This window comes from Sceloporus occidentalis, unplaced genomic scaffold (genome assembly GCF_023333645.1).
Source record: "Sceloporus occidentalis isolate IW3139 unplaced genomic scaffold, rSceOcc1.0.p SCAF_8, whole genome shotgun sequence".
Classification (NCBI taxonomy): Eukaryota; Metazoa; Chordata; class Lepidosauria; order Squamata; family Phrynosomatidae; genus Sceloporus; species Sceloporus occidentalis.
This window is the reverse complement of record NW_028316988.1, coordinates 5,842,437-5,868,219: the sequence shown is the minus strand read 5'-3', so window position 1 is coordinate 5,868,219 and position 25,783 is coordinate 5,842,437. Positions and strand designations below refer to the sequence as shown.

Sequence of the window (25,783 nt, the reverse complement as noted above, 5' to 3'; positions counted from 1 at the left end):
TATTTTATTGTTTTTCATCTTGTAAGCCGCCTTGATCATGCATTTGGAAAGGCGGGGTAAAAATAAAAATTATTATCATTATTATTATTATTATTTAAAATTTACAGTTTAAATGCCAACTGCTGGAAGAGACTGGTCTTTAATACTGTTTTAAATCCAGACAGCATATGCAGCTGTTGAATCTCTCCCAGCAGGTCATTCCACAATTTAGGGGCGGCTGATGCAAATGTCCTCGAGGTGACAGTCGCCAACCTAGTTATTCAAGGGTAAAGGAAGATATTCTAACCAAAACAAATGAAGGATATAGGATAATACTTACAGAAGAACTATATGAAGAAGGAATAGAAAGACAACAATCACCGTCTGATTGTTGGTATCAACACTTTATTAAAAAATACAAGCTCAGTAACAACCTATTAATATATTAACAAAGTTTTAATATTAGTAATAAAGATTCCTTTTACAAAAACATACTTGGTTATTTTGAAAGAAGAGGACCAGAAACAAAAACAAAATCACCAGAAGGTTTGTCCTGGAGGCAGAAGTAGTAGTTTATGTTGTTGTTTTGCTTTAGCACGAAATCAGTCATGCCAATACAGACACAAGCAAAATGCCACAGTTTTAGCCCGTAAAAGCTGGAATGGTCAACCCAATGGCTGGTGGTGAGCCAAGGACTGTGTGGCTTCCAAGCAGAGCAAAGCATAGGCACCGAGATCCATGCTTCTGCATATAGAGGAGCAAGTATTAAGTATTAAATAACAGCCTAGGTTTCTGTAGCCTCATATTGGGCAGCTGTCTTGCAAATTAAACTTTAAGTGAACAAAGTTCTGTACTGCAGCACATTCCTCTTACATTAAGCAGTTTAATTTCTAGGAAAGCAGCAGAGAAGACTCCATATCCAGCTCCTTGGGCTCTGGAAAGGTCAAGACCTATAAGTAGTTAGAAGGGTCACCAGCTGCCAAGAGGATCGGAGCTGGCAGCATGTGCTACTCCAACCTTGGGAACCTTGTGTTGTGAATGCCAGGGAAGGTTCTCTTAAGAGATCCATGTACTTCTCTAGCCACCAAAGTCTAACTGTCTTCCCCAGCCTGACAGGTCTTAAGTGCTCCCAAAAGCTTGAGGGCAGATTATTTATCCTACATGGATACTGCTTTCCCTCACTCTGATGGATCACTTCTCATCAGACTGCATGCTTGGGTTTGTTATTACCCCTCCTCCTCCTCCTCCTCCCAGAAGTGAGTCCATTCTGGGGCAAAACAGCAACTCCAGATGGTAGTTGTCCCATTGGCCCTCACAGACCCCAAAGAGAAACAAAATGCAACAGCCATTAAAGCAGAACTCCTACAGCCTTGAAGGTACTGGATAAGACCCTAGGCCTTGGACCTCTGCAATCTCTCTATTCTTAAGGAGCTCTGTAGAAGCTGCTGGCATCAAGTAGATGTTTTACTTGGTACAAGATGAGGGGGTCCTGGTTCCTATGCATTCTGACCAGCGGTTTCAGTTTTAAGAAAGCTCAAATTTGGCTTGCAACCATAAAGTAGATGTGACTCTTTACCAGAACCCACAAGCATTGCCTTCTAAGGTCTGTCTTTTCGGTTTGGGGCCTCCAGCTCAGAGCGGTTCACCAATGTTTGATTAATTCAGGAATTTGTCAGAGTTATGAGACTAAGCTGCTTCAGCAAGGAGACCCAACCAGACAGCGAAACACTTCCCCAACTATGAAGCCCAGTCATGGAGCAGCAGGCAAACACTGTCTACTTGAGTTTTGTGGTTGTTCCTCCGCCTAACGTCTCTCTTTCAGCCTCACTTTCCCAAGAAAGGCCTGGGGACAGGCAGGAGCAGATCTTGAACATTTTCACTCTATAAGAGCGCTGCATCAAACTCGACAAAGGAGAGTTGCTTCATGAATCAATTCTTCCATAGGAAGAAAACACTGCAAGGAGAAACAGAGAGAGGAACAGTAAAAGGAGGCATCGCAGTGTTGCTACCTATCTAGAAAACGATTTGGGAGCCATCTTTGCAAATTCATCCTGCTCTAATGCCATTTGATCAATGTGCTGGTGTTCTGAAGATACCAGCTATAGATGCTGGTGAAACATCAGAAACAAACTCTTCTAGAACGTGGCCACATAGCCCGAAAACCCCACAAAAACTATGGATGCCGGCCATGGAAGCCTTCGTAATGTGCTAATGCTTTTTGCCTTGACTGCTGATTGGTGACCTCTCTACCAACCAGTGGTCAATGCACAATTTTTGCCATTTTGATGTCCATTGCAGGATTCAATACGAATTGTCCATTTTACCCAGCCAAAATTCTAGGGCAGTACTGTTGTGGATCAGTGCTGAAGAGTGAGGTATTGGTGGCCACAGTTCATCACAGGTTTCCAGGACAGAAGGAAGCAGCTTTAGTCATTGAACATAAATACGGTGCCAATTCCTGGCACATTAGGGAAACAAATCCTGCCCCCCTCATCAGATATCTCAGCAAAAGTGCTCTAGGGAAACCCACTTGCAGGCTACAGAAGAGCCTTCCTCAACCTGCCCCCCATGTGTTGGACTGTAACTCTTGTTGTGTAGTCTAACACACCTGGGGATGAAAGCTGCATAAGTAGTGATGCCTATCCCACACTGGCATGAGATCCCAAATCCTCTGGGGTTTACTGTCTGTTATCTTGCTTTAGAGCCAGCGTGGTGTAATGGTTTGTGTGTTGGATTCTGGAGACCAAGGTTCAATTTCCAGCTCGGCAATGAAACCCGCTGGGTGACCATGGGCAAAGTCACATGCTCTCAGCCTCAAAGGAAGGCAATGGCAAATCTCTGAACAAATCATGTTAAGAAAACCCTATGATGGGTTTGCCTTGGTCACCGTAAGTTGGAAACAACTTGAAGGCATGTAATAACAATCTTCCTTTTGCTCTTGCTTTGGTACAACCCCTGTTTAACCCCACTGGCTTAATTGCCTCAAAAACTTACTCCTTTCTCTCAGTCCTTGCCCAAAGCTGTAGTAGACATGGAACAATGCCCAGAACAGGATGCTTTTGATAATTACAGAAATGCAAGAGCAGGTAATGATGGCAGCTTCCAGAGCATAAGAATTCCCTTGGCCCCACTCTCTGATAACCTGGGGAGAAAGAAAGAGACCATGTTCCACAAGGACATTTACATTTGCAAACAAAAATAAAGCAGAACAGGAGAAACCTAGCTTTTCCCATCTGCCCAACTTGGCAGTGTGAGCCCAATAAGCCTGCAAAAGTGGTGACACTGTCAGGGACAAAAGTTGTCCATCAGTCAGCATAAACCCATTACAACCTGCCCCACAGGGTCTTCAATGAAGATAAAATGTCGGTTGGCATCCTTTTCAGTATTTATGATATCATAAGCCAAAGTTATGATGCAGTAAGGTTTAAAATTCACATTCACCGTTGCAACGACTGAAAGAGTCCTGAAAACCGACCCTAAAAGTCAGACAGTTCAAGGGAACTCTTGTGCTCTAAATTAAACTACTTAATTGAACTACAAAAAGTACTATGATAGGTGATTGCTATTCCTCATCGGTTGCTTATATGATCACACTTCTAGTCCGGTTGGATGTCCGGAACAATCTCTATCAAATATAATAAGATCCATGTTCTAGTATGTGCTAAAGGAAATACAGATGGCCCTTAAATGGGAATTACAGTAAATGGGATTTTTACAGCTCCATGTCTGCATTCAGAAACTGTCCCTACATACGGCAAAGCATTTACTTTTGCCTGCTCCACTGTGTTACCATCAGCATTATCAGAAAGTCAAGTTAATAAGATGACAGCTAATGAACAAAAATGTCTGTGCAGAGCTGACAGCTGGGAGACTGTTGAGCGTGTTTGTTCTGTGTAATAATTGCCCAGAACGGTTAATCCCTCCTCTGTTAACAGCTTTTTCTGGAATCCGTTTTGTAAATATTGCTTCCTACTGCCTTGAAGATTTATCTTCCTTCCTTTCTGAAAGAGTAGCCAGATTTTTTTTCCATCCCAGTGAAGATTGAGCAGGAAGTGTAAAAACCCTGGTTAAGCTTGTAATTGTATAAATGGGTTTCTGTGCCTTTTTAATGTCTGTAGTATAGTATCGCCACTAGTACTACTCATTTCAGGTGAGCTGGCCAGTTGCATGCCCTCCTGAAAGTGAGGGCTCTGCTTCTGAACAATGACAAAAGTCCAAGCAAATGCAAAATGACAGGCATTTAACTGGTGTGGGAAGGCAGCCCCTGGAGGATGAAAGCATTCCCTCTGCCCTTCTTGTTAAATCAACAAATACCTTGGCATGACTTACCATGTAAAGCAGGTAGACCAGATAAGCCACTTCAGGTAAATTCTGACTCAGAAAAATCCAGGTGAATGGTTTTAACTCTTTTAAGATCTGTAAAAGAGAAGATAAGTCTTTCTTACCAACTGCATGCTCACTAATTGGATCAGAAGGGTTATCTGATGGAAGAGCACTGCATATAGTTCTGTATATTTTGCTTAGACTCATAGAGTTGGAAGAGACCGCAAGGGCCATCCATTCCAACCCCATTCTGCCATGCAGGAAATCTAAATCAAAGCATCCCCATTGACAGATGGCCATCCAGCCTCTGTTTAAAAACCTCTAAGGAAGGAGATTCCACTACACTCCGAGGGAGTTTATTCCACAGTTGAACAGCCCTTACTGTCAGGAATTTCCTCCTAATGTTGAGGTGGAATCTCTTTTCCTGGAGCTTGCATCCATTGCTCCGTTGGGTCCTAGTCTCTGGAGCAGCAGAAATCAAGCTGGCTCCATCCTCCATAAGACATCCCTTCAAATACTTAAACAGGGCTATCATATCACCTCTTAACCTTCTCTTCTCCAGGCTAAACATCCCCAGCTCCCTAAGTCGTTCCTCATAGGGCATGGTTCCCAAAGCCTTCACCATTTCGGTCGCCCTCCTTTGGACACGCTCCAGTTTCTCATATATGATCTGCTCATAAGAGCTGTCCTATTTACTCTATCAACTTTCAGTGTTGGCCAGGACTAGGGCAGCTACTTCCTCATACAGTTTTCTTAGAGAGGAAATGTCCCTGGCCCCAGGAAAGGCCCACCTGAGCTTCAAGAAATACTCACAGCAATGATGCCGCATGTCACCTTCAGGATAGCCCAGAGAATCCCAACTGACAATAAGACAATGTGGAGGACTGAGATCGTCTGGATAGTGGTAAGAAGCAGAACACACAAGCAGAGCTGTAAGGCAAAGCAGTAGGGTCAGTGAGCCCTCGTTGGGTGGAGTGAAATCTGCCCCTTAGCCAGGCATTCTTAATAGATCCCTATTCCTAAGTAATACTCTTTCATTTCAACAAAGTTAATAATTCCTTGAATTATTTCAAGGTCTATAATAGAAGAAAAATAAGTAAGACCTGCAACAAAATTATGCAGGACTGAATGTTCCTGTTTAGATTTCCAACTAGCTGGATTGGCCTTTTTCCAAGGATCTTCCACTCCCTCCCCTGTTTCCTTCAACTAGAGTTGACTCACTGATACAATGGGATTTAGGCAGGTGCTGGCTCAACATTAACAACCAATTCAATGGGACTGTTTTAGTTGGGACTACCAACAGGAGTTAGGCTGGAGGCTGCTCAGTGGCTTGTTTCTTTGTTGAGAAGTGGATTCCCTTCTCCTTTAAGCTTTCCCCTTGCAACTATTTTTGTACCTCCATGAACCTTAGGCATTCCAGCCCCCTGATATAACTCATTGCACAAAGGAAGTTCTGTTTTGGTTCCCTAAATAATGGCACTAACTACTTGAACTGAAGGAATTATGATCGATAAAAGTGTGCCAGAGACTCCTCCAAGACAGAACCACATCAGGAATCAAATGCGTCACTGCTTTGATAACATTGCTGCACACAACAAGTTAGCCATCTCTAAAATGCCATTTTGTTTTTTAAAAAGAAGAATTTGAAGATCCGATGCGGACACAAACAGAGATTCTAAAGCAGTGCAACTCCAAGACAGGGGTCAGGATGGAGAGATAGATTCTGGTCTTTTACGAACAGGTTTAGTAGAACATTCAGTTTCCTTGTATTTTGCTGGTTTTCCAAATTTAAATAATTTGCCATGTAAATGACATGAGTGGTGGCTCCCATGCCAATGAAGCAGTCAAGCTAATCCAGGTTTTAGCCCAGACTCGTAAAGGCACTGTTCAATGATCTGAACCTACCTGAGATATAAGATCAACAACCTGGATAGCCCCTTTAAAGTTGAGGCAAAAACTTGGGAGTGGCTTCATAATCCTAGCAACATGTCATTGTGAGTGTTGTCTGTAAAAAGGCAGTCAACAGAATCATAAAGTTGGAAGAGACCCCAAGGGCCCCCCAGTCCAACCTCTGCCATGCAGGAACTCTCAGTCAAAGCATTCCCAACAGATGGCCATCCAGCCTTTGTTTAAAGACCTCCAAGGAAGGACACTCCACCACTCTCCAAGGGAAATTTCAGTAATGATAGTTCCCACAGTCTTGGTAGTTCTACTATGAGATCAGTGAGGCGCACATTACATAGGCAAAGATGGACAAACAAGCATTCCTCTCAAGTCATAATCTGGTTTGAGACCTGGGTTTACCTGAACCTGGAAGTCAAAGGTCAGCATAGAAAAGCAGAGGTTCAGCATGAAATACTGGGCCTGGAGGCTCTCCAAGGCCCCGCCGACCCGGAAAGCCATCATGCTGTCACTCTGGATCAGGATGACAGCACAGATCACATCAAAGGCACCGACCAATAGGATCAAGATGAAGCGAGCCTGAGGGGACGAAGTAGGACAGGAATGTCAGAATGGACCATCCCACCCACCTGCCTTGTCCTGAGGAGGAAGCGGATTAGCTTGTGCTTGTCCTGCAAAAACTCCATTTTGCAGTTTGCGACTAGCCACAGTCATCCATTACATCTCAACATGGGAAACCATAGATTGTGCAAACTGTGGTGAGTTTTAAACCAACAGGCTCAACCATTTGTATCTGATTCCTGGTACCATAACTTCCTATACTGCAAGTGAAAGCCTAACAGTACAGAACAGTACAGCCTTATATCTTATATCGTCCTCAGAACTAATGCTCATTGAGTTTGATGGGATTTGTTCCATCAGACAGCATGGCCATTTCTAGGAGCTAAAGTTCAAACAGGTTAATTTTCCTGAGCTCTGGTCAGACCTACACAGAGCACAAAGACAAGACTTCCCCATTATTTCACTTCAGGGCACAAAACCTCCTGCTAAACACTCACGAGCAACTTTGGCTTCTGCTTGGCGGAGAGCACCGTGAAGTTGACGATGGAGCGCAGCATGACCAGTGAGATTGAGAGGACAAAGACAATGAGCTCCTGGCGGTTCTCTTGCAGGATCCCCCGGCCCACATAGTAAATGCAGAAGACTGCCAAGGAGAGAGAAATCCATCAGTTACCCTCTGCGTGGGGGATGAAAATCTCCCAAGATGAATGGGAAGCTAAAGGCTGACGTCAACTAAGGTATTTCTTCATTTTTCAAAATTAAACATTGGTGAGACAGATGGTGTTCCCTTATCTCCAAGATAGTGGACGGGAAAGAACATCACTCCTTCAGCCCATATATCCTTGTAATGACAGACCTGGAAGACAAGGGAGCTCCTTTTGATTTAAAAGGCCCTCCTTCTTTGGAGATCTTTAAACAGATGGGCATCTTTAAGGGGTGCTTTAGCTTTCCAACTCTATGAATGTGTGACAATATTGGCCCTTGGTCTGATCCAGGACAGCTCTACTTAGGTTTTGAGATTCCTTTTTCCCTGCAAGCAGCAGCCAATGACCAATGCTAGGAAACCCACAGAGAAGCACACCTCAATTTTTTGGGTAACAGCCATGTTTGAAAACTGTTAAAATGCACTTTGAGAGAGTGTTCTGTTCCCAGAAGTAATGCTGGCAAAGGGTGTACATACATCCTTGGCACAGCCAAAGATATCTAGACAGACAAGAGGACAGACACACTTCAAGCAAACCTATCTAGATACCAAGCTTCAAAGCCTCTTATCTCTGATGTGACGGGAGCGGTATCAAGAGTAGTTGCTTGGTGAAAAGGACAAGAAATATTTACTTGCTAGAGGCAAAATTATATCACTCCCACATCGAGTTACTGATTATAGCAAATCTCCTGAAATGTAATTTACCTGGGTTATGACATATTGCTATTTTTTATCTGCAGATTGCCTATGATGACAATTACTCTTGAAAGAGACCTGTATTGCGTCCAAATTTGGATTCGTGTAGAATGGAGTCAAAGTTAGAGAGCAGAAGGAGAGCTGTGTTTTGGGGGTCTTAGTTTTTTGTTAAAGCTAGTGTGGGGGCTTTTGTTGGCTTTGGCTGTGTGCTCTTCCTGATCAAATGGTGTGAAGGATCGGGCTTCTGTTGTGTTACTAACAGCCACTACATCTATATAACTGCTGACTCAGTCTCAGCCCTGGCCCAAATGTACCTCCAGACACCTTTAGAGGATGCAGTGTGAGGTTTAATTGCTACTTTGGACCCCAGCCTGAACCATCACGAAATAAGAACTGGAAATGATGTGAGCATCCAAAGTGATGGTATGCAGCCTATTTGTGTCTAGAGGACCCCAAAATAGGCGGGTGAGGATCTCTTAGGCTGTCTGTCCCTACTCTAGATGTTTGAATCTGGGCCTCTTGATGCCCATTGCAGAGAAGGCAATTAGTATATGTGTTTGCGTGTATATGTTTATTATCAATCTACCTAAAACAGTTCAATCTGAACCCTTTCCATCTTGCAGGAACTGCAACAGCTTCCAGTGCAATCCATGAAAGCCTGCATGAAGTGTACTTCATATCAAGGAATCTAAAGACAACCAGTTTGAAAACAGTACCATAAAAAAGACCAGCGGCAATTTCAAGACAGTGATGGAGATCATAATTGAAATTGCTGCTAGTCTTTTTTGCCCAAACCAGTAGGAAAATGGAAGTCTTTATGGAACTCTGAAAAGCTAAGACAAGGTTGCTGGATATTTCTAACAAGGATATTCAGTCATTGGAGTGCCACCACCAAGAGGGGCCTATCTCTAAGAACACAGAGTCTTGTTTTATACTAAGACAAACCTTATGTCCTTTTAGTTCAGTACTAACAGTGTGGTCTGCTGGTTCCTCTCCAGGATTTCAGATATGTAACTTTCCCAGTTCTATCTGAGGTTTCCAGAACGGAAAAACAGACCTTTTGCGTGCAAAGCAGGTGTCACTGAGCTAGAGCCCTTTCATGGCTACCCAGCCTCTAGAGAACATGAGAAACCGCCTCATTCCAGGTCAGCATCTTTGTCCATTTAGCCTAGTAGTTTCTGTTCTGTCTGGTACCAACTCTCCAGAGTGTTAGCGAGAGGTCTTTCCTATTACTTGCTACCTTTTCCTTTGAACAGGAGATGCTAAGAACTGAATCTGGAAGCTTCTAACAGTTTGAAGGTTTATATTACAGGACCCTGGCTGTTTAGCTCATCTAAATCTGACAGTATTAAACTCCAGTGGTCAAACATCTTGAAAGGGCAGTTCTGGTGAAATATGAACCATCCAAGGCCTCCTCCTCCTTCTCAAAGGAGATTCATGGTTTGACTAAAGAATGTAGATAAGAAGAGAAATCACATTGTGCACAAGGGAGGAGGAGAGAAAACACGGCTAAAAAGTTGCTGTCATGGGAAAGATGGACAGCTGAGCATTGCCCAACTGTCCAGTTGCATCATGGCATGGTCTTTGCTGAAAGGTCATGTAGTGTACAGATATGGAATGATGTATATAGAGCAAAGATAAGACTCTAGGAGTTTTCATTTGGTCTGAATTGGCTCCCATTCACAGGGCAAAGCATCTGGTTTTCAAATGTCAGGGTTGGGCAAAACGTCCATCCATATCAGACACCTGTGTGGCTTTGGCACCCTTCCTGCAAAGATGGCACTGAATGTACATCTCCACCATCTCCCTCTGGCTTACTACTTCTTAGATGAGTGGGTTCTCAAGTGACATGGGATGCAAAAGGTTTGACTGGCACAGCGTCTGTTAAAGATGGGAAGTGTACTTCCAAGTACAGACAAGAGGCTGGAAGCCTTCTGCCTCACTTCTGAGAGACTACTAGACCATAAGGAAGTCCATGTGCTTGTCACACAGTGTAATACCTTGTTGTGTGTCTTCAAGTGGTTTATTTATGGCTACTTAGAACAGGGTTTTCTTACCAAGATTTTATTCAGAGTAAGTTTGCCATTGCCTTCTTCTGAGGCTGAGAAAGTGTGACCTGCCCAAGGGTACACAATGCTTCCATAGCCAAACAGGAATTTGAACCTTGGACTGCCGTAGTCCTTGTCTAACATTCAAACCACAATACGACACTGTGTCTCAATTTTTCTTACCGACTCCAATCAACTGAATGAGAGAGACGGGGAAATCTTCATCCTTTTGCTGGCCAAGGTTCTCTATGGTCAATCCAATGACGCTCAACAGGGAGAGGATGGTGACGCAGAAGTAAATCTTGACAGGAGAGGACAATTCTGACCATGGCTTGATCTGTAAATAGAAGGTATGCACATGCTTTCTAAGCAGTTTTCCAGCAAATTTACAAAGGACAGAGCTTAGAAAAGTTACTCTGGATATTATGACTATTAGAATCTGCTGCACAATAACAGTCCAAAAAATTATTTCTCTGAACTCTGCTAATGTAGTTTGCAAGTGTTCAAAGCTCCATGGGCTTCTTTATCAGGCAAGATGTACTTGCTGTTGCTATAAGAGACCCAAGGATAACTACATGCACAAACAGTACAACTGGGATTAATATTGCTCTCTGATGCTCTGAATTTACTCACAGGCCCACATGGAGTTGGGATGAGTTCCTGATGCCTCGGCATTAGATTCGGCAGCGGAGAGTTTACGGCATCATTTGGACACGGAGAAAGCAGGGTTTCCTCAGGTGAGAAAAGGACCCTGAATGTCAAGGAGAGAAGCAAGACAGCCAGCGATGGACCTCTTGCAAATGCCAAGATATTGATCGGCAGACGATGGAACAAAATGGCAAAGGCTCCTGTCAGATGTCAGGCATAGTGGCAACAACACTCAAGTGGAAATAGACAAGGGATACAACTAATCAAAAGAGGGATATTGTGTGTGTGTGTGTGTGTGTGTGTGTGTGTATATATATATATATATATATATATAGTATATTGTGTATAATATATACACATACATACATACAGTATACAAAATATACATATACATTGTGTGTGTGTGCATATATATTGTATATATATATATACACATATACAATATAAACATATATATTGTATACGGTGTATAGTATATATATATATACACACACACATACAGTATACGATATATACATATATAATATATTGTGTGTGTGTATATATATATATTGTATATTGTGTATAATATATATATACACATACATACAATATACAATATATATACATATATATATATTGTATATATATATATATATATATAATATATTGTTTGTATGTATATATTGTATATTGTGTATAGACAGTATATATATATATGTGTGTGTGTATATATATATATATATATATATATTTACATACAGCATACAATATATACATATATATATATATATATATATATAACATTATATATTGTATATGTACATACAATATATATACACACACACACACACACACACACACACACATATGGAAACATGACGTCAGCTGACGTGATGACGTCAAGGAGCAGCAGTGCTGTGACGCCGTCCTGACGTAATGCCGGGAGGCGGGGCCTCGAGCGCAGAGGCGGAGCGGTAGTCGGCCGCTTCCCTCCGCGCAAGAGCCCCGCCGCCGGCCCTCCCCTTCCCTTCCCGGGAGGCGCGAGGGGGCCGCTCTACCTCGTGTCCGGCGGCTCCATGGCAGCGGCCGTCGCATGGCCCGGGCTTCGGCTCCGCTTCCGGGTCTGAGGCGCGCCTGATGGCGGCGGAGGCCATAGAGATGGGGGAAGGCTGGAGCGGCACCACTTCCGGTAAAACAAAACTTCCGGTCCGCCATTTTGGTCAAAGTGTCCGCTCTGCGCCGCTTGGGCATTCCGAGGGAGGGAGTGCGCATGCGCCACGCTGAGGCATTGATTGACAGGCTTTGAATAAAGAGGAGCGACGATGGACAACTGTTTGCTATTGAGAAACAGTTTCTTGAGCCACGCTGCCCTTCCCTCCGTTGGGAAGAGGAGTCCAAGGAGAAAGAACCCAGTTTGAGGCTGCTTTAACTGCCCTGGGAATGCTGGGAAATGTAGTAGTACTCCTCACACAAACGAGAGGCAGGAGCCACGCCCCCTCCTGGCCCCTCCCTCCTTCCAGCGAGGCAAGCCGACTGACGGGGGCGGGGCCTTCGAGAGGCAGGAGCCACGCCTCTCCTCCTGGCCCCTCCCTCTGGGCGCAACCATGGCTCCTGGAGGGGAGGCCTGGACGTGTCTGGGGCCAGAGGCAGGTGGGTCTCTTGGGGCTGGAGCGAACCATTGCACGCCAAGCGCGGGGGGCATGCTTGGCCAGACTGGAGCTGCACAGAGGCCCTCCTTTGCTGGAGGGAAGGCTCCCAAGAGAGATGGCCGAGGAGCCTTTGCGGGTGAGACGACGGAGGGGCCCTTGGCTGCTTGATGGAAAGGGGCTCGCAGCCACACTGCAGGGATCAGGGCTTGGGGACTTCAGTTCCCAGAAGCCTCAGCCACGTTGGCCAGTAGCCTGGGCTCCTGGGAGCTGGAGTCCAAAAGGTCTTTAAAGGGCACAGTAAATTGGGGAGCACTGGTATAGATACTACGGTTTGATACCACTTGGACTGCCCTGGCTCCCTGCTGTGGCATTCTGGGAAGTGTAGTTTGCTCTGGCACTTGGACTCCATGTTGTGGGATTCTGGGAAATGTAGCTCTGCTCTGGTGCCCCAACAAACTACAGTTCCCAGAATCCCACAGCAGGGAGCCATGGCAGTTCCCAGTGCTGTCAAACCAGATTGTTTCTCCAGTGTATTATTGTTGTTGTTTCTTTCTATAGTGTAGATGCAGCCTGGGCTCCAAGCAGTGGTTCTCTGACTTGGGAGTCCTGCAGATGCCATTGCCTGCCAAATCCATTTGCTCTGGGCCGGTGCTGATGGGAGTTGCAGTCCTGAGATGCGGGGGCTTTGGAAGGGAAAGAGGACCCAAAGAGGCAGGGGAGGGTCAGGGTGGGTTTTAACAGGGATCTGACTATGTATTATGGACCCCAGGATGCTAGAAGCAAGGAGTCTGAATTCGCCTTAAAGGCTGAATTGGAAGATAAGGTTCTGTGGGACGTCATTGTGCGTGTTTATGTGATCTTTACGTGAACTACAAGTCCCAAAATCCCCAGCCAACCTGGCCATACTATCGGATGGATTCTGGGAGTTGCAGACTTTCTTGTTGTGCGCCTTCAAGTTGTTTCTGTGGCAGACCCTATCCTGGGGTTTTCTTGGCCAGTTTCTACAGCCACAGTCATCCTCTGAGGCTGAGAGAGTGTGGCTTGCCCAAGGTCAGCCACTGGGCTTCCATGGCCAAACTGGGATTCGGACCCTGGTCTCCCAGTGTCCCAGTCCAGCGTTCAAACCACTCCGCCACGCTGACTTTGAGTTGCAATCTAAATAAGTAACTTTCCCAAGTGGTATTCTATACAAGGGCCAGCATGGCACAACGGTTTGAGTGCTGGACTATGGCTCTGGAGACCAGGGTCCAGTCCCCAGCTCAGCCATGGCACTCACTGAACAAGCCACACTCTCTCAGCCTCAAGGGAAAGCCATGGCAAACCTCCTCAGAACAAGCCTTGCCAAGAAAACCCCAGGATCGGTTTGCCAGAGGTCCAAAACACACTGCAGAAGTAATCCTGCTTGAGACCGCTTCAACTGCCCTGGCTCAGTGCTAGGGAATCCTGGGAACTGTAGTTCATTGTGGCACTAGGGCTCTCGGACAGAGAAGGCTCGGTGTCTATTTACTAAGCTCACTGCAATATTTACTAAGTTGTGTCTCACTATTTACAACGTCAGTGATAGGTAATGATCCCAGCCATGTCAACGGTGTTGTGTTTTGTCAAGGGACAGGAAACCAAGAGAAGAAAACTTTGGCTCAGTCAGTGAACCTAAACAGAACCAAACCTCCGTGACAAATCCAAGCTAACATTGGAGCCTCCCTCGGCTGAGGAACAGGAACCGTTCAGATCAGCTGTGACACGTCTTTGTAGTTAAACGTTCCTTTCGACCGACTACTGAATGTACCCATTTCAATGGTGACCTCTTTGCCTTATGTAGGAGTTGAAAGACATCGCTTGCAGCTGGTTGCGTGACTGAAGAACACAGGGATAGCAAAAGCAGAGTAATCATTTAATGTTTGCCAGTTATAAAAGTTGGAAGAGACCCCAAGGGCCACCCAGTCCAACCCCATTCTGCCATGCAGGAACTCTCAGTCAAAGCATCCCCATTGATAGATGGCCATCCAGCCTCCGTTTAAAGACCTCCAAAGAAGGAGCCTCCACCGCTCTCCATTGAAGGAGTGTGTTCCACTCTCCAACAGCTCTTATTGTCAACATGTTCCTCCTAATGTTGAGCTGGAATCTCTTTTCCTTCATTGAGCCAGGGCAGGTAAAGCGGTATCAAACTGGATTATTTCTGCTGTGTGTTTTGGCTTTCAGACAAAAGGAAACTGCTGCAAGCTCTGCTAGTTTGCAAGTTCTTCCTCATAAATAGCTTTTGCCATCTTGACCACTCTCTGTTGTTTCTTGGACCCATGTGCCCAGATGTTTACCTGTGCAATGTTGCAGGGCATGCACTGAATCAGATTCCAGATCTACTAGCTCAGTATTGACTGCCACAGACTAACAACAGCTCTACAGTTGTATTGAAACTGGGTCTGTCTGCATGCAAAGCAGCTACATTGCCTTGGATCCATGGCATGGAAGTCTTGGGACCTAGCTACACTATTAAGAAGAAGAAGAAAACCCTCCCTCATGTTGAGTTTGCATCCAGACATAGGAGGTTCTTATCAAATAGTCCCCAGCAGGGAGGAAAACCAAGGGCTTTAATTTAGCCGCTGCAGCTGCTATGCACCAAGAGTGCACCAAAGCTGCGCTCCAGTCCTTAGGACTGAATCGAGGCTTTGGCGCAGCTTCTGGACTCTTAGGACGCATGCATCATTTAAACATCATACCTCCAAAGTGACCCAAAGCAGCTTTATTTTGGCCTGTCTGTATGGGGCCTCTGTGACCATGAGCTAAACATGGAACGTAATACAGGAACGAAACCTACCACAAACCCAGATGCCAACTTTGTGCCCACATCTGTTTTGGGAGCAATATTGCAGGGGCCAATAATATCAGCTCCAAAATTGGAGATGCATTAACCTCCTCTTTGGGTTTTTGTCTTTTTTTTACAAAGAGACACGTAAGTTTTGCAGACAGAAGGGAAGGAGTTGAGTTACTTTCAAAAGACGTGGCAACAACTCACTGCCTTGTCTTTCGAAATGCCATTTTAATAGCTCCATTAAACAGATTAAGGTTCTTAATGCAGCAGCTTTTCCCAATCTATCTGTGTGCCAAGGATGTTCAAAGGTAAATATTGCATGGCTTTACAGCTTAATTGATTTGTCTGAAGATTGGCAGTCGACTGGGCAGGGTTGTGCTTGAAGCCAGATCTGTGCAAAAACAGCGTGGGGTTTTCACACACACACACACACAAATAAAAATAAAACCCCCTCATCTCTTTCCAGTAGTCCAAAGCATCTGAAGTGAAATGTTTGATTAGAAAAGGTAAAATATAAAACACCCTTACAGTGCAATTCTGTGCATGTCTCCTGAACGTAGGCGACTTCAATGAGATGTACTCTAGGTCACACACTGTGCACTGTATTCCCAGGCAATGTGCAATGGGAGTAAATGTAATTGAATACAGACAAACTTACTTCCGTGTAACCATGCTTGAACAGTTTGCCCTCCTTATCCATGGATTTTTTCAGTCGCCCACTGCTTGAAAATATTGTTAAAAGCAGTGAGTGACTGAAAGATCCATGAATTCAATGGGATTCCTAAACACTCTTTTTTTTCTTGTCGTTTAGTCCTTTTACATTCCATGATAGGGATGTTAAAGTTTTCAAATCCATGTTCTTGTTTTAAAAAGCTTCCTTTTTCTTTTCTTTTACCTGCAGGGAATGGGACCATAGTCAAAGGAAACCATCTCAAGTTAAACGCAAGCAAGATGAGCTTTGTTTGGGAAAGTTCCTCAGCCTCCCAGGAACCGAAGGATCCAACTGACTTCAGCTAAATACCGCAGTTGATCAATGCTCACGAAGTCAAAGGCAGACATCATCCCGGTTCCTCAAGATGGCCAACCTCGCAAGCGGCCAGAGTTTGGAAAGTTCAGTCACGGTTGCCACTGCCACCTCTCCTCTCCTCCCAGAGGAAAAGCCCAAGAGCAAAGGTCTCCAGCTAGGTTCCCTCTTCCACGGCCGGAGCGAAAAGTTTGTCATTGCCCGGAGTGACAGCGTGCCAGAAGAGAACGTTTTGAAGATCACCATCACTGAGACCACTGTCATTGAGTCAGATCTGGGCATCTGGAACTCGCATGCTCTCACATACCTCACCTTGTGGTTCTTCTTCAGCTTTTGCACACTGTTCCTTAACAAGTACATTCTTTCGCTTCTGGAAGGGGAGCCAAGCATGCTGGGTAATTATTCCCACCCCAAACAACATCCTATATTATCATTAATTAATTAATTATTATAATGTCCCACTATTCTTCCTATGAGCTCAGGTACATAGCTTCTTTCCCACTTTTATCCCTCTAAAAGGTAGATCAGAGTAAGAGAAAGTGGCTGGGCCAGTTTCACCCAGTGAGTTTCATGGTTTTTTTATGCTTTTAAATTTATTGATAATGTAGTTATATGCTTAATTTTTGCACGATGTTAATCTTTTAGCTGTTTTAACTCTTACAAGCCACCTTGAGTTCCAGACTGGGATGGAGGTGGGATATACAGTCCGTCTTCGTATCTGTGGGGGATCTGTTCTGGACACACACATCCCAAAAATATCAGACCATGAGTCCCATTGATTTCAATGGTGGGTGCGTGCACACGCTTGCCATTGAAAGCAACAGGGCTTGCTGTCCGCAGACAGTTCAGTCTGGGAATGGCAAGCCCACGGATATCAAGGGCTCACAGAAAATACAGCCGCCTGTGCACAGAGCCAGGGAACCTCTGCCTTTTTAGATGTTTGGGACTTCAGCTCCCAGGACCAATGGTGAGGAGGTATAGAGGCTATAGGCCAAAACATCTGCCAAGCCAAAGGTTTTCTGCCAAGGAGAAGGACTTCACTCTTCCAAGCTGCGGGAGTGAGCAAGTGGCATCCCTGTTCTGGGCAAAAGGGGAGGCAGGTTCAAATCTGCTGTGGTTCCTCTCTCATTCTGGGTATCTTTTTGTTTGTTGTTCAGGTGCTGTCCAGATGCTCTCCACCACTTTCATCGGCTGTGTCAAAATGTTTGTCCCCTGCTGCCTGTACCAACACAAGACTCGCCTCTCGTACCCTCCCAATTTCATCATGATCATGTTGTTTGTTGGACTGATGAGGTAAGAAAGAGCTTGTGTGAGTTCATGTTCATTTATTTATTTAAGAACCTAGTGCTCGAGGCATCAAATTGGGGTCCCACTTCTTCTTGTACAGTCTTGCGTTTCCTGTGGTATGAAAAGAGTTCTGTCCATTGCTGCCGTTTCTATCTTTACAAGCTCCAGAAGATCAGAACTCATCTGATACTGAATCAGTCCATTGAATCATAGACTTCTGTGCTGCATACATTTGGAAGATCCAGGTTCAAGTCTCTGTTGAGCCACCTAAAATCAAAAGAAGACGTCTTCTGTGATATGCTTGAAAATGCTTAATAAATATCTGAGGCCTGTTACAGACTGCTAAAATAAAGCTGCTTCGGGTCTCTTTGGAGGCATGCTGTTTAAATGATGCATGCATCCGAAGAATCCGGAAGCTGCACCAAAGCTGCACTCCAGTGCTTAGGAATGGAGTGTGGCTTTGGCGCGACCTCCGGACTCTTAGGACCCATGCATCATTTAAAGAGCATACCTCCAAAGAGACCCGAAGCAGCTTTATTTTGGTAGTCTGTAACAGGCCCAAGTAACCATAAGAGCTAGTAACTGGGTGGCATTTCCTTTCATGAAACCCAAGACTATCAGGAGACTGAATTATTTGACCAGTTGTGTGGTTTCTCCTGAGCTTCTGTAAGCATGCAGTAGCCCCTGAACCTGGCAAAGTAAAGTTACTTCATGGGCTTTGCTGGTGTAGTGAGTGCCACAAGCCAGATGACCTACTGCAAATTACCTAAAAATCGACCAGAAGATTCTGCTCTTGTTTTTGTCCACTGGTTTTTATTATAAATCACAGTGTTTGTCTTTAGCTAGTTGTTCTTTTATCCTTTCAGGTTTGCAACAGTGGTCTTGGGCCTAGTTAGTCTGAAGAACGTTGCCGTCTCCTTTGCTGAGACAGTTAAAAGCTCTGCACCCATTTTCACAGTTATTATGTCCCGTATGATTTTGGGGGAATACACTGGTAAGTAATAATGAATATGGATATGTGTCTGTCACTTAATGTACAGAAGTGATTTATACAGCAGTCTTTCTCAGACGGACAGATGCGCATACACACACATAGACTCATAGGATCATAGAGTTGGAAGAGACCCCAAGGGCCATCCAGTCCAACCCCATTCTGCCATGCAAGAACTCTCAATCAAAGCATCCTGACAGATGGCCATCCAGCCTCTGTTTAAAGACCTCCAAGGAAGGAGACTCCACTACACTATGAAGGAGTTTGTTCCATTGTCAAACAGCCCTTACTGTCAGGAAGTTCCTCCTAAAGTTGAGCTGGAATCTCTTTTCCTGCAGTTTGCATCCATTGCTCCGGGTCCTAGTCTCTGGAGCAGCAGAAAACAAGCTCGTTCCCTCCTCAACATGACATCCCTTCAAGTATTTAAACAGAGCTATCATATCACCTCTTTACCTTGTCTTCTCTAGGCTAAACATACCCAGCTCCCTAAGTTGTTCCTCATAGGCATGGTTTCCAGACCTTTTACCATTTTGGTCTCCCTCCTCTGGACATGTTCCAGCTTGTGAATATCCTTCCTGAATTGTGGTACCCAGACCTGGACACAATATTCCAGGTGGGGCCTGACCAAAGCAGGACAGTGTGGGACTATTACCTCCCTTGATGTAGACAGTATACTTCTATTGATGCAGGCTAAAATCGCATTGGCCTTTTTAGCTGCCATATCACAGTGTTGACTCATGTTCAACTTGTGATCTACTTGGACTCCTAGATCCCTTTCACACATAGTCTTGTTAAGCCAGGTGTCCCCCATCCTATATCTATGCGTTTCAATAACATTTCCAAAGTCTGTGCATTCCATATATCAAGTACATAATGCTTGGAGGCAGTTTGCAAATATTAAGCATGTTCAGAAGCATGACTGTGCCCCTTAGTTATTTTCTCTCTCTTGTTTCTGAAATCCACAGGACTGTTAGTGAACCTCTCTCTTGTTCCAGTTATGGGAGGCCTTGCTCTGTGCACTGCGACTGAGCTGAGCTTCAATGTCCTTGGCTTCTCAGCAGCTTTGTCTACTAACATCATGGACTGGTATGTGTGTGTGTGTGTGTGTGTGTATATATATATATATATATATATATATATATATGTTTAATATATCCCACCTTTCATCCTGAATGAGACCCAAAGCTGCTTACAATAATTTAAAACAAAAATGTAGCCATAGTTTATTGTGGCACCTGAGCTCTCTGATAGAGAAGGCTAAGTCTCTCACAAAACTGCAGTTCCCAGAATTCCCTAGCATTGAGCCAGGGCTGTTAAAGTGGCCTCAAACTGGATTGTTTCTTCAGTGTGCTTTGGACCATGGACTCTGGTTTGATTTCCAGATTAGTTTGATTCCCTATTTCAGGAGGAGTCAAACAATCAGGCTTTGCACATGTGGCATCCTGGTTTACTATGAGGTATTCATGTATCCATTGCTTTTATTCATATCCCCATTTCGTTGGTTTCAGCCACTGACTTTCCCTTGCTTGCGTTTTTCCCCAGCGATGGTTAAAAATAAACGTGGTTTCCTTCCCTCCTTACAGCTTGCAGAACGTGTTCTCTAAGAAACTGCTTAGTGGAGACAAGTACCGCTTCTCGTAAGTACCTGCCATATTTTAGAAACAAACATGATTGTCTCTGATTCGATGGATGGATTTAGGGGGAAAGCACAGGATCATCTCTTAGAATGTGTGATTTTTTAGATTTCAGCACACTGCCGAGTTCTGTTTTTTCAATGCCTGTTTCATCTCTGCAGTTATCATGCCCATGCAAATGGCTAATTTCACTCCATTTATTCCCCTCCCTCCATATGCTTTTGTAGTGCTCCAGAGCTGCAGTTCTATACCAGCACAGCTGCTGTGATCATGCTAATTCCGGCTTGGATCTTCTTCATGGTAAGAAAAGCAGAGGGAAGTGATGGGAGGTTTCTGTGAATCGAAAACAGTGTCGTTTACTTCTGCTTTGGTCAGAAAAACAAATAATGAAGGACATATGGAAATGATTAGAAGATGTCCTTCCCAAATTTTAGTTACTGGAGGACCTAGAGATAATGACAAGTCTGATATATGGGATAGAAATGGTGACCAAATTTCTGCAAAACTATATTCTGCCATTATACTCCTTGTCAAAGACAGGTCCTAACTTTAGAAAGAGATAAGCAACTGCCCCAGGTAGCAGATGCTGGAAGGTAGTGAGGATGGCCACTCCCTTAGCAGCTTCTGCTAAGTCCCAACTGGCCATTTCTCTGTCCTTAGAATAGAGAGCTATATGTGCCACACAACATCTCCTCCACTCCCTCAAGCAGCCTGTGTAAGGGAATATCCTAAACCACAGCCAGCATAGGAGGAAGGTCCAGCTCCCCACCTGGTTGGCTTCTGTATATGGAAGGGTGAAGGGCCATCTGCTATTTATGTTCTTGTTTTTGCTTTTAGGATATGCCAGTCATTGGGAAGAGCGGAAGGAGTTTCCAGTATAACCAGGACATTGTTGTGCTGCTCCTGATTGACGGAGTCCTTTTTCACCTTCAAAGCGTTACAGCCTATGCCTTGATGGGCAAGATTTCTCCTGTAACTTTCAGGTGAGCAGTTCATTTGGTTCTGCGGTAGAAATGAAATTTGTTTCTGCATTTCAGCAGTTAAGTTTCCGACGTTTTGTCCAGAATTTAATCTTCATGACAGCTCACGATGCTATTTAAATTGGGAACAGGGGTACACAAAGGAGATGAGGGCCATCTCTTAAAAGATGTGATTTTTAGTATATTGGCAAGGATTTGAGACTCCTTATCTTCAGTTCAGTCTCAGTTCCGATTTACTGAAGAGGAGGAACAGTAGTGCTAGATGAGACATAAGAAAGGCCATGATAGATCTGACAAGAGGATCTTTAAAGGCCATATCTCACTGTTTAAAATGATGTTTTTATTTCCTCTCTACTCACTCACTCCGTTTTCTTGTCCCCTTTTCAGTGTCGCCAGCACAGTCAAGCATGCCCTTTCCATCTGGCTCAGTATCATTGTGTTTGGTAACAAGATCACCAGCCTTTCAGCCATCGGGACAGTTCTAGTGACGCTTGGAGTTCTGCTCTATAACAAAGCCAAGCAACATCAGCAGGCCACCCTCAAGAGCCTGGCAGTGCCATCATCGCCCCATTCGTCCCAGGCTACAAGTGAAGACACGGAGCCCCTCATTCCAGCAGATTTAAAGCCCTACGAGTGAGTTGGCCCTCTGCCCTTTTCATCATGGCTTTTCCACAGCGAACGTTGTTTTTTCCCCGGGAGTCCTTCGCCTGGCAGTCAGCAGTGCCAGGGCTGTGCTGCGGGATACGTTTTGCAGTCAAGAAAAATGGGAGACCATCCCGCAAAGAGGATGTAAAGAAGAGCAGGGTTGATGAAAAAGCTGGAAATCACACTCAACACTTGAGTTTTGTTGGAAAGGAGAAATGCAAATCTGGGAGGAATTCTTGTGAGGTCTGGCCATTAACAAAACAATGTGAAATGTGGCATCTTTCCCTTTCATTTCCTTACATACACAAGGCCAAAAATACTTGCCTTCTGCAGGGAACGGTCAAGATTTTTTCCACTCTGTATGTGAGCAGAAGTAACAGCATTTTGAAAGACACCGGTCAGGTTTTTTTATTTGCATGTTAGTTGATGTCAGTTGCCACTATGGGACCCAAGTTTGAGGACCATTAAAAAGTCAGACCAGCAAAGGGGATAAAACTGGGGCTGCAAGGATTCTTAACCACTAACATGTCTCATCTGCTGCATAAACTGAAACACAAATGTGTGTGTGTGTGTCTTCAAGCTGCCTGTTGACTTAGGCAACTCCATGAATTCCTTAGGTTTTCTTAGGCAAGGAATACTCAGAGGCAGTTTTGCCAGTTCCTTCCTCTGAAATATAGCTCCTAGTGTTTGTTGGTGGTCTCCCATTCAAGTACTAACCAGGGCTGATCCTGCTTAGCTTCCAAGATCAGATGGATCTGGTGCCTTTAGTGTACTTAGGCCCTTATGCAAATGCACACTGTTAACCATCTCTAGGAATGGATGAGACTGTCTTACTATAGGTAAAGCCCTCTCAAGATATTCAGGTATGGCTGAGATTACATAAGCAGTTTGCACAGACCAAATTTACATTTGGAATGGTAAGTGTAATACAATGCAGTGCATTTCAGAGTTGAAATCTGTGAAGGGTTCTTAGGGCCAGGTTTGGAAAACATTTTGCAAGCAGGAATTACCCTTTTTTCCATGTCTGTACTCTGCAGGCAAGCAATAAATGATGCTTCACAGGTATATTTCCTGGTGAATGAAGCATTCTTCCAAAAGAGTAAATTGAAACAGGATGAAAGAGGGGAGAAGTCTCTTTCTCTCTCTTTCAGTCTTTAAATATTGTAGATAAGCTAGACATATCGTATATACATGCGACTGTAAGTCAATCTCATGTATGAGTCAAGGGTAGGTTTTGGGGCCAGAATTACGGATTTTGATATGACCCATGGATAAGTCGAGAGAGTAAAACTTAGCAACCTTTACAAAGGATATAAAGGATGACGCAAAGGAAAATGATGTTAATGTTTGCGCTCACCCTAAAGGCTGGATGGATGCATAGTAGAGGAGGTTAATGCTTCTCTTAGGTCCTCTGAGAAGAGATTAAGCTCTCACCTTTCACCAGCGCATAGTTCCCTTTTTGATAAGAGTTAAAGTACAGTACTTGCATTGACCTAGGTTTTTTGAGTCCATTTATTGACTAAAACGTATGAGTATATAAGGCAAGTCATTTATAGTTGTATGCTCATTTTATGCATGCTGAGCAAGAGAGAAAGTGAGGCAGTGTACTGCCAGGGACTCATGCTGAACAGTCTGGACATTGCTTGATAGGATCCACATCTTTGCGGATCCGCATTTGATGGGTTGTCATCTCAACTTGGTGGGATTCTCAGCACCCCAGCACCAAACGTATCATACTATTGGTCTGTCTAGCCCAGTATTGTTGCCATTTCTTTGGAAGGGATTTAACTATGGAGTGATTCACAGCAATGAGCCATCCAGCTGAGATCCCATCCCATCTGTGCGATATGCCATTGCTAGTCCTTGCCTTGCTTCTTAGAGGAGTCAAGTCAACACCAACTTAGGATGCAAAAGAGCCAATGTTCAATCTTCCACAATGTCTAGACGGAAGAAACAAAGGGGGGGGGGAGAGTTTGTTGAACACATTGAGGGAGCCACTGCTTGCCAAGTATTGGTGGGACTGAGGTGTACACAGTTGAAAGACAAGCCTCGTTCCATAGGGTTTATGGAAAGGCAAATACATACAGGATTGTAACCTCAGTATGGCTGCACTTGCCTATGAATGCAACACTAGTTCTGAAGAAGGGAGGTCTCCATTGAGATGGGATGGCAGAGGGATTGGGACAGTTGGAGACTTGGACTCAGGTTCATGCCAAGTGAATGCCTTTTACACCAAGCTCCAGGTAGTAAAACCTGAGGTTCTGGTCGGTTTTTACAAGCCTGGTCTGTTCACAGTACCTGACAGAATCGTTGCTACTCTTGCCAAACTATAACCCCCAAGATTTTAAGGGGAAGCCATGACATTTAAGAAGTTCACAGCCGTGTTGGGGATAGGTCTTTCTATCTTGGGTCATAAATTTCACAGTTCCAACTTTGTGGGTATGTTCTTGGAGACTTTCTTCCAAGGAAAAAGCATATATAAGTTCACGTTGTACTTCTCATTTGCAATTGCAAGTAATGCCAGGTAAATAGTTGCATGGACCTGTTTCCCAGGAATGGAAACGTACCCTTTTCTTCCTGTGAAAACTTGAAGACTTAACATTTTTGCTGGTGCTTTTGCATTGGGGGCCAAACCTCAGCTTTCTGGATGTCAATATGAGATAGAAAATAATACTATCCAACACGTTCTTTGAGTACTCACTCTTTCAGTGTTTACTTGACATAGAGCAGCCTTTCCTAGCCAGGTATTTTGGACTACACAATCCATCGTAGAAGATTGTGGTGTCTGGGTATGATAGGAATGGTGGTCCATCACACTCGGCTGGAAAATGCTGGCGAAGAACGCCCTTCATATTGCCAACTAGCTTCCAAGCTTAATCAGAACTTGGAAAAAGACTTTTGTACTACAACTTCCAGAATCCCCCGACTATGTTGGGAGTTGTAGAGGAAAAAGCAACATTTCTAAGCTCTGCGCATAATCACCTTGATGCAACTGTGAGGTCTATTTAAAATCCCACTTGACCAATCCTGTGGATATCATTTTGTCGGTTTGTATCAAATGCAAACCGATAAATTATGGGACTTGCTTGCTGCAACGTTCATTTTTTTAAATGTAATTTCCAATGCTGTGTATTCCTGTTCTTGTTCACTGTTTCCATCGAAGATATCTGCTTTGATAAATTAAAAATAACGTGTTTTTTTAATGTTGACTGGATGCCTTATTTAAATACGCATAATCTTTAACACTACATCTCCCCGAAACGTTTTAGCATTGATGTAGGGTGAAAACTGGAATGGACACTATGGCCTGTTACAGACTGCCAAAATAAAGCTGCTTCGGGTCTCTTTGGAGGTATGCTATTTAAATGACGCATGGGTCCTAAGAGTCCGGAGGTCGCGCCAAAGCCACACTCCATTCCTAAGCACTGGAGGGCAGCTTTGGTGCAGCTTCCGGATTCTTCGGGTGCATGCATCATTTAAACAGCATGCCTCCAAAGAGACCCAAAGCAGCTTTATTTTGGCAGTCTGTAACAGGCCTATATTAGTCAAGTGTAAAATAAAAGGTAGAATTAACGTTTCTTTGAATTTATGCACATACTTTCAGCATGCTGCTGTTAGCCAGCTAACATTTCTTTTCAGTTCATTTGCTGATTTTGTTTAAACAATACAACAAAAGTAGGGGTGTTATTTGTTAGAGAGGGCGCATACATCTCTTGCAGAACAGCCAGAGAGACACCTGGCAGAACAAGACGTATACATGCGAAAGGGATCTAGGAGTCCAAGTAGACCACAAGTTGAACATGAGTCAATGGTGCGCTGCGGCAGCTAAAAAGGCCAATGCGATTCTAGGCTGCATCAATAGATGTATAGTGTCTAGATCACGGGAAGCAATAGTGCCACTAATAGTTTCAGAGGAGAAACAGAA

The 25,783-nt window shown here is 44.2% G+C and overlaps 2 protein-coding genes across 5 annotated transcripts; one reads left to right on the top strand and one right to left on the bottom strand.

The window, feature by feature from the left end:
- Positions 1-364: 364 nt before the first annotated feature.
- LOC149307729 (uncharacterized) lies at positions 365-12,214 on the bottom strand. Its single transcript, XM_089534331.1, has 9 exons — positions 11,901-12,214; positions 10,846-10,963; positions 10,396-10,549; positions 7,263-7,408; positions 6,607-6,783; positions 5,116-5,232; positions 4,309-4,395; positions 2,974-3,121; positions 365-1,933 (listed from the first exon to the last, which is right to left on the bottom strand). Exons 1-9 carry the CDS (start codon positions 11,918-11,920, stop codon positions 1,902-1,904), a joined length of 999 nt encoding a protein of 332 aa, XP_089390457.1. The 5' UTR covers positions 11,921-12,214; the 3' UTR covers positions 365-1,901.
- SLC35E2B (solute carrier family 35 member E2B) lies at positions 11,936-25,065 on the top strand. Of its 4 annotated transcripts, none has more exons than XM_089534328.1 (9): positions 11,936-12,031; positions 16,199-16,716; positions 17,479-17,614; positions 18,475-18,602; positions 19,565-19,685; positions 20,183-20,236; positions 20,461-20,533; positions 21,071-21,216; positions 21,601-25,065. In XM_089534328.1, exons 2-9 carry the CDS (start codon positions 16,374-16,376, stop codon positions 21,848-21,850), a joined length of 1,251 nt encoding a protein of 416 aa, XP_089390454.1. In that variant the 5' UTR covers positions 11,936-12,031; positions 16,199-16,373; the 3' UTR covers positions 21,851-25,065. The 4 variants fall into 4 exon arrangements, with proteins under 4 accessions (XP_089390454.1, XP_089390453.1, XP_089390452.1 ...); XM_089534327.1 differs by lacking the exon at positions 11,936-12,031 and adding an exon at positions 12,444-12,492; XM_089534326.1 differs by lacking the exon at positions 11,936-12,031 and adding an exon at positions 12,505-12,627.
- The last annotated feature ends 718 nt before the right edge of the window (positions 25,066-25,783 follow it).

What these genes read in the sequence shown, in the direction of transcription:
- LOC149307729 (XM_089534331.1), bottom strand. Translation starts at nt 11,920, where the DNA reads ATGGAGCCGCCGGACACGAG. An exon ending in TCCCAACTCCATGTGGGCCT is followed by an intron (nt 10,550 to 10,845) that starts GTGAGTAAATTC and finishes TTCTATTTACAG; the next exon opens with ATCAAGCCATGGTCAGAATT. An exon ending in CCTTTGACTTCCAGGTTCAG is followed by an intron (nt 5,233 to 6,606) that starts GTAAACCCAGGT and finishes TTTGCCTTACAG; the next exon opens with CTCTGCTTGTGTGTTCTGCT.
- SLC35E2B (XM_089534328.1), top strand. Translation starts at nt 16,374, where the DNA reads ATGGCCAACCTCGCAAGCGGCCAGAGTTTGGAAAGTTCAGTCACGGTT. An exon ending in GATTTTGGGGGAATACACTG is followed by an intron (nt 18,603 to 19,564) that starts GTAAGTAATAAT and finishes TGAAATCCACAG; the next exon opens with GACTGTTAGTGAACCTCTCT. An exon ending in CGGCTTGGATCTTCTTCATG is followed by an intron (nt 20,534 to 21,070) that starts GTAAGAAAAGCA and finishes TTTTGCTTTTAG; the next exon opens with GATATGCCAGTCATTGGGAA.